This window comes from Hippocampus guttulatus, chromosome 2 (genome assembly GCF_054856545.1).
Source record: "Hippocampus guttulatus isolate MCC_2025c chromosome 2, RoL_Hgut_1.0, whole genome shotgun sequence".
In the NCBI taxonomy this organism is placed as follows: domain Eukaryota; kingdom Metazoa; phylum Chordata; class Actinopteri; order Syngnathiformes; family Syngnathidae; genus Hippocampus; species Hippocampus guttulatus.
The window spans coordinates 7,006,994-7,020,955 of record NC_141262.1 but is presented as its reverse complement, the minus strand read 5'-3'; the positions used below and the strand labels follow the sequence as shown (position 1 = coordinate 7,020,955).

Here is a 13,962-nt window from a genome sequence, read left to right as displayed (position 1 = left end):
ATCATTCTATCACCTGAGTATTGCAAAGTCAAGACAGAGTCGCAAATGACTTCCTGATTGCACGGCTGGTCGTCTGTGATGTATTTGGTAGTTATGTTCCTTGCTGTGAGTCATGAGTGGATCACTGATCAACACGATTCTTTTTGCTGAAAAATATGCCTCCACTCGAATGAGATATGACGCTGACTTTTTTGTGTGAGTAGACATTTAGATGAAGTTGTCAAACGATGCATTTCGTGTGAAATTCAGCAAATGAAGTGCTTGTGTTTTTAAAAAAAAAGCTATTTATTTGACAAAATCGAAATGATTTCAATCCCATCATCCTCACATTTCTTGGCTTGGGCCCTATGAACAAGGATTGTACACATTTTACATCTTTCATAGGTTCCACTGTTAGGTAGCTGTCAATATAAAGTCCTTAAAATTGTCAGTGGTGTTCCGGTCTTTCCTGCTGCACACCTGTTCCTGATTGGAAAACGGATGATTTAGTGACTTCCAAGCAGACAACTGACTGTCGGAGAATTCAGGGTTCCCACTCTTCCACTTGCTTTTTATTTATGGACCTTTTAATGACTTTTGTGGACCAATTTAGCCATTTTTTAAGGACTTTTTCTCCATTCAGCGGGGGATTCGCGGTGGATTTAATGCCCGCTCAGCAATACACGGGCTGAACAGAAAGCCACATATCACTGAGCTGGTGTTCAAATCATTGCTGCCAAAGGAAGGGCATATCTTTATTTTTAGGGGCAATCACTTAACCCTTTATTTGACATACTGTATGTCAAATTTTCACTTTGCTACAAGTATCACAGGTAGGAAAATGAAAAACACTTTTTTAAATTAATTCTCAAATAAAAGACACAAAGAAAAATGTAAATTGAGAAAATATAAAACTTCAATTTATTTTCGAATAAACACAACACTAAGAAAAGAGCTAATGGTCATATGGGTCACCTGGACAGGGTTTAGAAAAATCTGGTTTCACTAACAGGAGTACCGATTGCCCGTCTTAGCAGTATCCAATGTACCTGAACAGCTGAAATGCATGTCAGAAGTCTAAATCCCAAATGGTCCAACCCTATTATTTTCCCTCATATCACCTTCAATGATCAGACATGTTTTATAATGACAAATATGAAACTGATATGACAATTAGCGAATAGCAGACAGTGACTTAGTTTCCTCCTCAATCTCTTTTGCAAGTTCTTGGCGATCAATTTTATTCTGTTTTGCTGTATGCCTCAATGCATTTGACTTGACCAGGAGGCTATGACAAGTTTTACCTCTCACGGAGATGCCCTTCTTGCACACTCAGCAGTAGGCCGATGTTTAATCGCCAGCAATTTTTCCGACTCAAACACGGAACTCCGGATTCTCCAGCCACGCCACTTGAAAATAGCATTGTCCCGGAATATTTGTAGCGACGGCACTCGAGCGAAGCGCGCCTCAGCAGTTGAAAGTCCGCTGCTCTCTGCTGTGTGTGCGTCCGCGCCAACATGTACGCACGCGCACGTCTTTTGGTTTCAACCAAGCAACCAACGTCCCAAATCAAATACGCTTTGATCTACGACAATAAAACGCTAGCCTAGACGAAACAACAGCTAAGCTTAGCTGACGCACACACAGCAGAGAGCAGCGGACGATCGACTGCTGAGGCGCGCTTCACTCGAGTGGCGTCGCTACATATTTGTCTCTCACTTGTTGAGATCGATAAATTCGATGAATAGATTTTTCCAGAAAATACGGTAATTGTTTGCCAAGCCGGCAACCAAACCATCCTTTCACTATTGTTGTTTCCCGGAATGACCCGAAGTGATCACGTGATCATCATCGGAACTAATCGGAGACGGCGGAAAAAGCAGAGCGGGTAACAGGTCCTGCATGTTCCGGCAAAACTATGAATTGGAAGGGTGGGGAAAATGACATACACAAATGAAATTAACACCGCAGGTTAATTTTTATGGATTTTGGAATATTTCCCTGAAAATTATGGACAATTAAGAACCTAATTTTACATCATCTTTTTTTATTGATTTTTATGAACTTTATGGACCCGTATGAACCCTGTAATTCACCTTGCTCATGCCATTGTTCATGAGCAGTTTTCTAGTCGATATTGCTCCGTATTCTCGTTGTCCTTTTCCCCGTTAAGTAGTTTTGAGCCTGTATTTAATTATTACTCTCGGTTTTGGTAATTTCGCGATTGGGTCATCTAGTCCTTTGGTAACAAGCTATTTTTCCCCTTGCAAACTGCAAGCGGCACTTTTGGCTTCCCTCGTTTTCTCCCGATGTGTCCACCAGTGTCATTATTTGTACTTTGTCGGCTTTGCGCCACTTTTTGCTGAAAGTAAATATTTTTTGGAGACGATCCAAGTTTACGTTTGCAGACTCTGATTCTGAAACCATAACAACAACAACAATGCAAAGTACAGGACTTCATTGGGCCATTCATTACTGTGTACACAAGAGAGACTACTAATAAATAGACAAATCAGGAATATTAATGACGCCTCGTAAAGTAAACATAATTTTTAAGTGATGATCCTACATACGACATTAGAATGATTGCTATTAACAAATGTGATTGATCAACAGATGACAATTGATTGCTGCTTTCATCTGGTGGTTGCCGGCTAGATATTAGCAATTAAACTGCTGATGTTGACGTGGGCAGGCTGTGCAAAAACTTGGCTTGCATAGTCATGCTTTCCACTTGATCGCGTCGGTGCTACTTGTTCAAATGACTGAACAGGTTTCTTGGACTGCCTTGTTTTTGACGACATACCATGCACAACAGCTCCCTCTGCCACGTCGTTTTGGAGATACAGCTAGGGGAGGAAGCTCTCTTGTCAAAATAGCTTCATCTTCGGAAGTCACGACTGCCCATCAGCCTTGCTGTTTAGCTGTACATTTAGTCAATATGTTTCTATTACGTTCCACTGACTGCTTCTTCTTTCATTTATTGGCAAATTCTGTTTATTTCAACTTGCAAACCAACGTTAGAAGGGGGACTCCAATTGGCTAGAGTCGCAAACATTTCTGCCATGTCTGATGGAGTAAGTTTTGCTCACAGCTTGCAGGTCTGTCTCTGAGAGGCCTGGTCCCAAATGGGCCCAGGCCGCACAGACCAATTTGAGAGGAGGTGATTGGTAATTTATGAATCAGCTGTGGTTTACTGCATGTTTAAATTCAAAGTAAAACTCAAATTGCAAGGAAAAGATGTTACATCTTGAAGATGACTTTAAAATTTTGTTTCACATAATTATAGTTGTCAAGTGTGACAGAAATTTTTGTTTGGCTATATAAAAAATAAAAAGAAAAAAAGACTAAATGACAAAATAAGATGACTGATTTTCAGCAAGCCGACATCTTACTACTTATCAGTGGCTTAATAAACTAGGAGCAAGTAAGTGTTGCAATTCAGCATCAAGTATCAAAAGTGACAACATAAAAAGGGAGAATGGAATAACAGGCTCTATAATTGTCTGGGGGAAAAACAAGTGAAAAACATGGCAGCTGTAGAGAAGAGACTGAAAACAGTAGGCAGCCGACGCTTCGGGCGATTCCATCTGTGGGAGGCTGTTCGAATTCGCCTGCCACACACCTGTGCGGGACTGCCTGTGAGATAAAGCCCTCAGCACAAAGGCCCCGGAGCCACCTGGGCTGTCAAACAGGTGTGCAGCCTCGCCAGTTAAACTATTAGACAAACATAAGCCTGTGGGAGCAAATTAGCAGGCTGCCCAAACACACAGGAAAAAGAAGAAAAGTCATGCTAAGCAGTCAAATTAATACACAACAGATTAAAAATAAAGCTGTCGTTTATTGTATTTTTAAGTCCTGGGGTACCTTGAAGTTTTTTAGCATTGGGTTTGGGCAAAATGTAGGTTAAAAGTGCCAAATGTTTTGGAGTTGATCAGTGAGAGAATCCAATTTTGGGGGTGTTTGAATGGCAGCATTCCACAAGCATTCACTAGATCTCTTTCCAGCCAGCGGAAGAGGAATAACTGGCTCGTGTGTTTTGCCTTTTTCCATTAGAAATTACCGTCTCACACTAGTCACTAGCTAGCCATAATGTTTCAAGCGTATCCTATGACGGTGTGTGGTTGAATGGCAAATCCCCACTGTATCTATATGTGCAGCATACTTTAAGGATTAAAAAAAATGTACAGTAGCAATAATCACTTCATTTAAATACATCTTTCAATTGTTGTTTTCCAAGGGCAGAAGCATTTTTCTTATTTCGCTCTAAGAAAAGCATGACTGTGGTACACTGCGATCCAAGTGGCACTCACTTTCCCTCTGATAACAAACCGTATAAGGTTACATTAACATAGAGGAACCAGAAGAGTCACGAGCAAAAGTGTGCTGTGATCCATGACAATCAAGACCATTCATATTAATTAGGAGAAACAATGCCCTGAGCCCTGAATTTTATAAACTCCATCATGCTTCACATCATTTGTTGTTGACTGGAACGTTCAGGGGTTTAAAAAAAAAAAAAAAACATTCCAAATTAATCGTCAATTAATTTAAAAAAAAGCTATTTTATATATATATAATGCATAAAATGAGACCCCCCCAACGGCATTTCATTGGTCGTCAATTGTACGGGTGGGGCAATGCATTTATTAATGAAATTATGAGGTCATTAATACTTGTCATATGTATTTTTGAGTTACCAGACGTTGAATGTGTGTCAAATTTATCAGATTTACTATGTCTTTATGTATTTATTTATTTATTAAACAAACGGAAACCTTACTTGCCGTGTAAAACAATGACATCCAGGTCAATTCCTCTTACAACTTGCATTGCTCACCGAAGCATTGCTGGTCTGTTTTAAATGACAGCTCCATAGAATGACCTTATCAAAAAATGTCATTATAGACATAATTTATGGAAAAGAAGGTTCGGGATAGATTTATGGAAATTAAATTATGAGACCAGTGTTACTTGTGGACGACTGCTGTAAATGGTTAGATTGCAGCAGTGGTTCTCAATTATTTTCTGTCATGCCCCCCCTAGGAAGAGGAAAACACCCCCCCCCCGGCACGACTATAAATAGTATCATTTGTCTATAAAACTGTTATAAGTATACCTTTGCATAACACTGTATCCTTCTTAACGTATAAGAATAAAAAAGAAAGAAATATGGACCTACTTAAAACAAAGAATAGATTTAGTAACTGTAACAGAAAATATTTAAAGTGCATCTGAAATTCAAAAATACAATTCAATCCTGAATTTAACTATATTTTTTGACTGACCATGTCAAACCACACGATACTGAAAAATACAATTGCATATAATCAGTAATTAATAATGCATTCAAACCCATCACCAACATTATCTCAGAGAACAATATTTAAAAAAAAAACTTCAAACAGCAAAACAAAAATATATAAAATTATTTGTGATGATTTTTTTTTTTAATCCAAAATGTCTGGATTAGGCGGCCCGGTAGTCCAGTGGTTAGCACGTCGGCTTCACAGTGCAGAGGTACCGGGTTCGATTCCAGCTCCGGCCTCCCTGTGTGGAGTTTGCATGTTCTCCCCGGGCCTGCGTGGGTTTTCCCCGGGTGCTCCGGTTTCCTCCCACGTTTCCAAAAAAACATGCGTGGCAGGCTGTTTGAACACTCTAAATTGTCCCTAGGTGTGAGTGTGAGCGCGGATGGTTGTTCGTCTCTGTGTGCCCTGCGATTGGCTGGCAACCGATTCAGGGTGTCCCCCGCCTACTGCCCGGAGGCAGCTGGGATAGGCTCCAGCACCCCCCGCGACCCTCGTGAGGATCAAGCGGTACGGAAGATGAATGAATGAATGAATGTCTGGATTAATGGCTACGAGTAGCAGTCACAAAGCGGGATGATTGATGGAAATATTTGGCACATTTTCGCTGAAAAGAACTCAAGCGGCTTATCAGCGTGATTGGGGTGTCTTTAAGTGACATCTGTCTTTAAGCTGTCCGCTGCCAACAGTTTTAGACACAGTAATTAGACACCGGTCCTTCCTCGTCTCCCACAGTAGTCACAGTGAAGCCAAGCGCTGCATACGCTTCGTCATATTTCCTCGTCTTAAATTTCGGGAGACTTTTGTTTGTCTCTTATCTCAGTTTCTCTCCGCCTGTCGACTTCGTGTCTGCTCATACTCTGTGCTGTGTGCAAAAGCGCGCATGCTCAGTGCATTGGCACACTCTGCCAATGAGAGTCCCACTGCCCCCTAATGTAGTGGAGGTGCAATTGCAGCTTATTGTAGGACAGTTAAAAAAAAAAAAAATTGAAATAAAAAAGCATGTTCCCCGAGGTCAAACGCGCCCCCCTTGACGGAGCCGCGTGCCGCACTCTTTGTTAATGTAAAACAAATAAATAAAAATTGGCAAACATCAGCTTTTTAGACAATTATTTTGGCCGATGTTTGAAGGACCACATTGTGCTGTTTTAATCGGACAGCCAATTAAGCGAGTCCATTAGGCCTCCGCCATGTAGACCGTGTGTATCAGTTGCACTAAATTTAAAGGGAATGAGCGGAGCTGCTTCGATTGGCCAAGCATCAAGTTGGCTGGGTTCAGTCCCACAACGGCGCAAACGCCCATTTCTAGTGTACTCATTTTGCAAATTATGCTTTCACGCCTTTCACAAAGTGTAGTGCACAGGATGGTACTTTTGGAGTTAAACAGCACTGCCACTGAACCTGTTAAGCTTTGTCTCGGTACATCCAATCACTACGTCACTGGAGCACAGCATCCTCCACAAAATCATCATGCCCTGTTTAACTTTTCTTGGTGCAAGATGAAGCTTGGCCAGCTAACGTATTTTAGCATAGATAGCTACCTGCATCTCTGGCTGCAGGATATGGCTAAAATTTAATCGCTCATTACTTGTGGCAGATATCTTAATAAATAAATAAATCACTCACCCCCACACGTGACGATGGTTGTGTATGCATTGATGCATTACTTGGTGATGTGATGTGTGGACTCCCAGTGATATGAACTATGCCTGGATCGCGTTTTGAGGGTCCCCTTACAATATGTTACATGATATGACTTTTTATTAATCCACAAAAAGATGGCGGCAGTCAACGAAGACGAGCATTGCGACCGAAATAGAATAGAACCCCACCGGTGCATTCAATTGAATAGACCCGGGAGCCGCAGGCTGTTCGTACATTTTTCCAACAAGCTCTGCTATTTTAGCCACTAGTTATTTTGAAATTATAAATATGGTCACATCATTCATAGTTCTAAAAAACAATCTACATGTACCGTCTGTGTATACTTGACAGCAAACACAGAAGTGGATTTCTTGCGTGTGAGTTGTCTCGGCGACAGTGCCTGCCTGTTTCCCTCTTCCCTCTCACCCTCCGCAAGGTGATTGTCATGTGCTGTCGATCAAAACCAAACTTGGAAGGAGGAATGTGGATTATTGAACAGAGATTTGCATGCAACACAGGAGTGGCAAGTTCAGGTGATACTGTATCGCTGGTATCGTGCTCATTTCGATATTAATTTCTTGAAGGTTCACATCTCTATTTCGATACGATGAAGTTACATCGCCCAGCCCGATTATCAAAACATCGCTAAGCAGTGATCAAGAGTGTGTTTAAAAAGAAAAGATTGTTTTGAGTAATGTGGACAAAACGTCATATTTTTACCTGAGTATTCGATGGATTGTGAGAACAATTGGTTCCCAAAAGATTCATGAGCGAGAGCCCTCAACACCACAAATACCATACATGTTAACCAGTAGGCCATCTTGCTGGTGTTTACAGTATATTCATTATGATTTTACACAGACGAAACTCCAGTAGTTGTATGAGGCATCAAATCTCCAGTGGGGATATATGAATAATCTTTCCGGTGCCCTCAGGAACCCTGCGGACCTGCCTCGCCACAGGAGGTGATCCCTTCATAAATCACGGTGCCCCTTACATGCATGCGGGTCATTGGAAAACACCCACAGGAAAAGCTCGGCCTCACGTAGTACATTCATTCAGCAGCAGCTAGCTGGCCTTTTCCGAGCGGGAACGCTGACTTAAATTCCCCATGAGGCACGAGGCCAAAGGGGTTTGGCTTCACTGTCCTCCTGACATTCAAAGGGGTTAATTAGGTTTTCACAATAAAATATATAACAAGCGCATCCTGTTGAGAATAAATTCAGTTTGGGTGAGGGGGTGTAAGGGCTGTTGGGTGGCTCCCTTGCATATGCACCACCGAGGGTTTGGAGATTGTTTTTTTTAAATTAAGTCACGCTTCACATGTAAGTGGGCGTTGAAGATAATAACTACAACCTCAAGTATATCCCATCTCAATTTCTTGGTTGAGAAGGCAGGAATGGTAGCCGGAACACTAATGAATCTTCACCGTTAGTACCTGCAAAGTAGTGAAAGTGAGTGTAGAACGCAATAACACATTTTAATTACATATGCTGACACGCATAGTTAATAGGTGGTGTGCTTGTGTTATTAGAGCAAATGGTTTCCAATGAGAACACGTCACTGTTGGGTCTTTGTTCCTATTAATTCAACAGGAGTCGTACGGTTGACTGGTGCAGACATTAAGATAATGTAGTTGTCCCTTTGGGAACACCGTGCCTCAACCGGCGTTTGTTGTACTCGACTCACACTATTGATCATTTATTTCACATGTCCATCATTGATTCACACACCATCTTCAGCAGCTGGCTCGTAAAATAAGAGCATTTCCCTGTGGTAGTGGGACCAGAAATAAAATTGAGGGAACGCTTCATTGTGGGGGGTGGGGTATTTGGAAGCAAAGTTGTTTTCAAAACACGGTAGGTGAGTGTAATGAGACTTGGAGTTGGGCTAGAAACAAATGGTGGCGTTATCATATCTGTTTTGAAATATATTAATGAGGAACGGGAGTGGGTACATTTCCAGATATGACAAATATACCCGTCATTACAATACACTTAGTGACTTGCTGCACAGCAGTTAAGAGGATGTGGAATATCCTTGAATAAACGAGTGGCTTAGGAGCAAAATCATAACTATCTGATTTTATTCATGGTTATAATGGAAGTGCGGACTGACGAAGCCACATCCACAAAGTGGAAAACAGTGGCAAAGTCATGCTTTTGACCAGAAATATCCATCCATCCATCCATTTTCCGAACCGCTTGATCCTCACTAGGGTCGCGGGGGATGCTGGAGCCTATCCCAGCTGTCTTCGGGCAGTAGGCGGGGGACACCCTGAATCAGTTGCCAGCCAATCGCAGGGCACACAGAGACGAACAACCATCCACGCCCACACTCACACCTAGGGACAATTTAGAGCGTCCAATCAGCCTGACATGCATGTTTTTGGAATGTGGGAGGAAACCGGAGCACCCGGAGAAAACCCACGCAGGCCCGGGGAGAACATGCAAACTCCACACAGGGAGGCCGGAGCTGGAATCGAACCCGGTACCTCTGCACTGTGAAGCCGACGTGCTAACCACTGGACTACCGGGCCGCCCGTTGACCAGAAATAATGTAAGTTAAATAGAATACCTTAGTACTTTTGAACCACCTCTTTTTAAAAACCAACACGGCGAAACCCAAAACCCAAGACGCACTCCGGCTAAAAGGCTTAAATCTTGGGAAATTTGAAGAAGCCTTGTGTGGCATCATGCACCATGGTGTTTAGAACTTTAGAGACATATTTTACCCAAAGATGTGTCTTTAACGTCACGTTTTCGACATGCAGAACAAATACAAATGTGAGGTACTAACCTGACGGGGTTACTGGTGAGAGAAACCCGAAGCGACTCCAGGCAATTGAGCAGCTTTTCCTCTGTGATACCAGAACGTAGCTCATGGACATATTCCTGGGATGAGAGCGTACATTCATGTTTGCTGTTCCTCAGTCCTCCCTGGAAGCAAAACACATAAGTTCACATGATGGCGCCATAAAAGAAACCCCAAGACCTGAAGTCTTTTAGTTTTTTTTTCAGGTCATTTGAAGTACGTGTGAGTCGTTGGACACAATGCTTGGTTATAAAGGCTTTTACACATAACATATAAAAATTCACTCCAAAAACGGTTTTAATCTTATGTTTAGTTCTAAACTACTGGCTGATTCTCTCTCTCTGTCTCAGGGGGCTACAAACTACCTTCAAGTCACATCCTTCGTCCAATCCAAAAGGAAGTCGAGTCAAAGTACCGAGCAGAAACAAAAAACATCATTAGATATGCTTGGAACACGGCTGCTCGGCAAAATCATATGCTCTGTGTTGATCCCCAAACTGCTGGTTTTCCAACAAAGTCGACTGTGCTAATAGGCACTTTTCCAGGTAATGAGATTGCTCATTTATTTGGGCTAAAGCATGCACGCTGTTCTCCTGCAAAGCACAATCACGTTGAATAAATCACTTTTTTTTCTGAAAGCAGAAACCAGAAGCAGTCTTAGATTGCGAAAAACAATACAACTGTAGCATTTCACTCCAGTGAGCTGAATCCAGATACAGAAGATACAGCATTAAAAGATACCTTAATCGTCCTATGACAGAGAACGAGCTCAGTGTCAGTAAAAGCAAAAATAAATGTGTTGCACTCGCAGAGAAATAGGAGGTCTTCTTGTCACCCAGGGAGAGGAGGAAAAAGTAGGTGCAGTCATTATGGGGTCTAAATCAATAAAAAGCAAACTAAACGTGCAGCCCAGTGGCTCCCTCCAGGAAGGGTCAGAGAACGCTGTTCTACCCTGGGACGCTGGGATCATTTTATTATGTGCAACACATTAGAACAGATGAAGTTGGGCTGAGAAGCTTTTCGGAGGTACAACACAAAAGCCGAATTCAACCTTCATCCACATTGATAAGCGCTACATGTGCAATGAAGCACGGAAGTTGTATTTTATGACACTGTGAAGAAAACCTTGGGCAAAGTGAATAGGGATAGGCAAAATAATTGATATCATTATTCCCGCAAATAGATGTCAGCGGCATTCATTTTGCTATTGTATCAACTCCTGATGAGGTCATCTAGTGCACATGCCAATTTGGAATCTAATAAAATGTGAGTTTGGAAAAAAAAGAAGCAGAAAGAATCATCATGGAGAAATAAAGAAAAAAAAAATCAAGAATTGAGGCAAGCTGGAACGGAATAAATCAGAACATTAATTTGGACGCGCACTAGATTGGAGAGCAGTCACTGCAATGCTAATCGACATGAAAGAAACTGTGTCCACAAAACATGAGATCATCATTTACACTGGCCAGACAAACTGCGGTAAAACTAGAGGTGCGTTTAACTGCTTTGCTTTTGTCACTTTTGTAAGCGACAGACTTCAAATGGAGTCAGTTGAGTCTTACGTGTCCATTGTCGGATGCCTTAACCTTTTTTTTTTTTTTAATCAATGATGGTCGGGCATACCGTCTGGAAGCAGTTGAGACAAAACAAAATGTCTCCCTTACAGTCTAAAAACAGTTGTGTTATTTCATTAACTCCATTTTTGGATTGTTTGTGTTGAGTCCAAATTCTGGTTTAGTTCTTATCAAACTAACCAAATTGTTGTTTCATATCAAACATTTCTTGGGTTGTCTGCCTGTAATGTTTTTGTTGGGTCAACAACAGTTTATGGTGAACTGGGCCGCGGGGAGTTGCTAGAGCCTATCCCAGCTGACTTCGGTCAAAAGGCAGACTACAACCTAAATTGGTTGCCAGTCAGTTGCAAGGCACATATAGACACAAACAACCATTCACACACACACACACACACACACACACACACACACACACACACACACACACACACACACACATCCACTGAGTGGGAACCGATCCCACACTGCCTGCTCACAGGTCAGGTGAGTGTACCACTACACCATTAGCGACGTGAAAACTAATATTAAAAAAAAAAAACACTGCAATGTGGTGTAATTGTATTCAGATAATAAAACCTTCAGTAGCTTTTGTGAAATGTCACCTTCAAATAACTATTCAGCGGGAATAGGGAAGTACACAAAGCTGCGAGATACTCGGGCAAGTATGACATTTTTAGAAAATGTGTGATTTAATGAAAAATTACATCCTTTGTCACACTAATTAATTCTAAAATGTTAAATGTTGCAGAAGGGCAAAACAATGTTTAGAACATAACATGGATCCTTTTTAATGTTAAAGACGACCAGAACTGATGTCACTAAATTTCAAATCCAAACTACAAATGTTGCCCCTCAAAGTAATCCCCCCGGAGTCTTCTCTGCCACACCTTCAAAATGTAAAATAAATGTTAAATTTACTTTTTTTTCCCCACAAAAACACGACAATCTATCCATCTATTTTCTTTCGCACCTGTCCAAATGAATTAGTCTGACATATGAGGTGGAGCCTATCCCAACTAACCTTAGGCAAAATGTGAGGAATATGCTGACGCTGGTAGCCAGTCAATCACAGTCACAAAAGTCACATTTAGCGCTAAAATGCAACTTCTCTTCCTCTTTAGCCACTGCCAGCCATCCTGTCTCCTTCTATGACGCTTTGCCCCAGCAAATTTCATGAAATTATACAAAACGCCAATGTAGTGGTTCAAATTGGAAAACGAGATGCTGTTGGACTGGGAAGAAGAGGAATGCAGCTGAAATGGGTGCATGATTTTCAAAATGTTTGGACGTGCTGCTTTGGTCGCTGCCACAACATCAACAACTGGGTTCTAAAGTCAAATGCAGATCCGACCTCAGTTTTACTGATGGAATATTATTGAAAATAAATAGTCTGGCCCAAATAAATCATTCATGTGCATTTGAACCGAGAGATCTTGAAAGATTTTGCTTCAGCACGCCATATCCAGTACATTGCTGGATATCGCTCCTTCCACAATGACATATTAGAACCTGAAAAGTTGACATTTTCCATCACTTTTTCACGACCTATCTTTTCATCTTTGAGGCCTGGGCTTCATCACAGGCTCTGTCTGACCTCTGGAAACAAAACACTGTCCGTAAACCACCCTTTCACAACCCTGTCCCACGTAAGAAGAGTCCTGGGACCATATCAACATTACATTGCCACTCGGGGGGGGGGGGGGGGGGGGCAGAAATACAATCCGAGCAGAATGACGCTGGGAAATAGAGGTGTGCCCCGAAGGCGCAGGAAAAACGGTCAGCCGAAGCTTTAAACAAAAGAGACCCCGAGAGAAAGGTATAGACAGAACAGTCAGAAGGAGATTCAAAGAAAGTGTATGCAGGGCAGGGAGATATACGGAGCAAGCATCATGAGAGTTCTACATTGGTGAGCACACACACACACACAGCCTTTTGACCACGGCCGAGAGCCTCATCTCCTGTCGCTTATTGAATCTCCTATTTGTCGAGAACAGTATTTCCTCCCAAAGAAAATAGGGTGGGGTGCAATTACTTGAGGGAGCCTGTCAATTTCATTTTGGTGGGTTAAGGCAAGATTGAGGCTCATTCCATTCTCCTCCATCACGGTTCACCCTTCTGTATGGCGCAGGGCGTGACAGAGTACGGTGCTATCTCTGGAGGGCAGGGCAGGTAGACAATGCCAAGGCGACTGCACCTCAACATGTCATCTTCACCTGTAATGAGCCCATAACAAGCTGGCAGCGCACTCAGTGCCCGGCGCACGGCGCATTCGGGCAGACTGATGGATGCATAATTCAGCTTCTCTGTCACCTTACCGGAAAAACCAGATGGCGACAATGTGTCTGGCCTAGAATCCGCCGCAGTCGGCATTGGCCTCGTCTATTCTTACCATTTCACCACACTTTCATAGATATGCAGGTATGCCACTTCCTGACAACAGTCTTGACTTGTATATCGTTTAGACATACAATGGAAGCTTGACGGTGTCAAATACCAGGCAGGAACCTCCGAGTTTCAAGATGTTAAAACACAGCAGACGATGGGAATGGAGCACACGTAGCTGCAAGCGATTGTATGTTTGTGATGGTGAGGTGGCTCGCTTTTAGTATTAAGTTAGGAGAACTTCTCTTTCTTTGGTCAACGTC

General features: G+C 42.2%; 1 protein-coding gene across 4 annotated transcripts in view; it reads right to left on the bottom strand.

Moving 5' to 3' along the window:
• diaph2 (diaphanous-related formin 2) overlaps nucleotides 1–13,962 on the bottom strand; it is a 397,003-nt gene that overhangs the window by 280,661 nt on the left and 102,380 nt on the right. For all 4 annotated transcript variants that reach the window (XM_086133318.1, XM_086133344.1, XM_086133327.1 and 1 more), the window contains one exon: nucleotides 9,729–9,868. In XM_086133318.1, coding sequence (XP_085989444.1) covers nucleotides 9,729–9,868 — 140 coding nt within the window. The remainder of the gene's footprint in view (nucleotides 1–9,728; nucleotides 9,869–13,962) is intronic.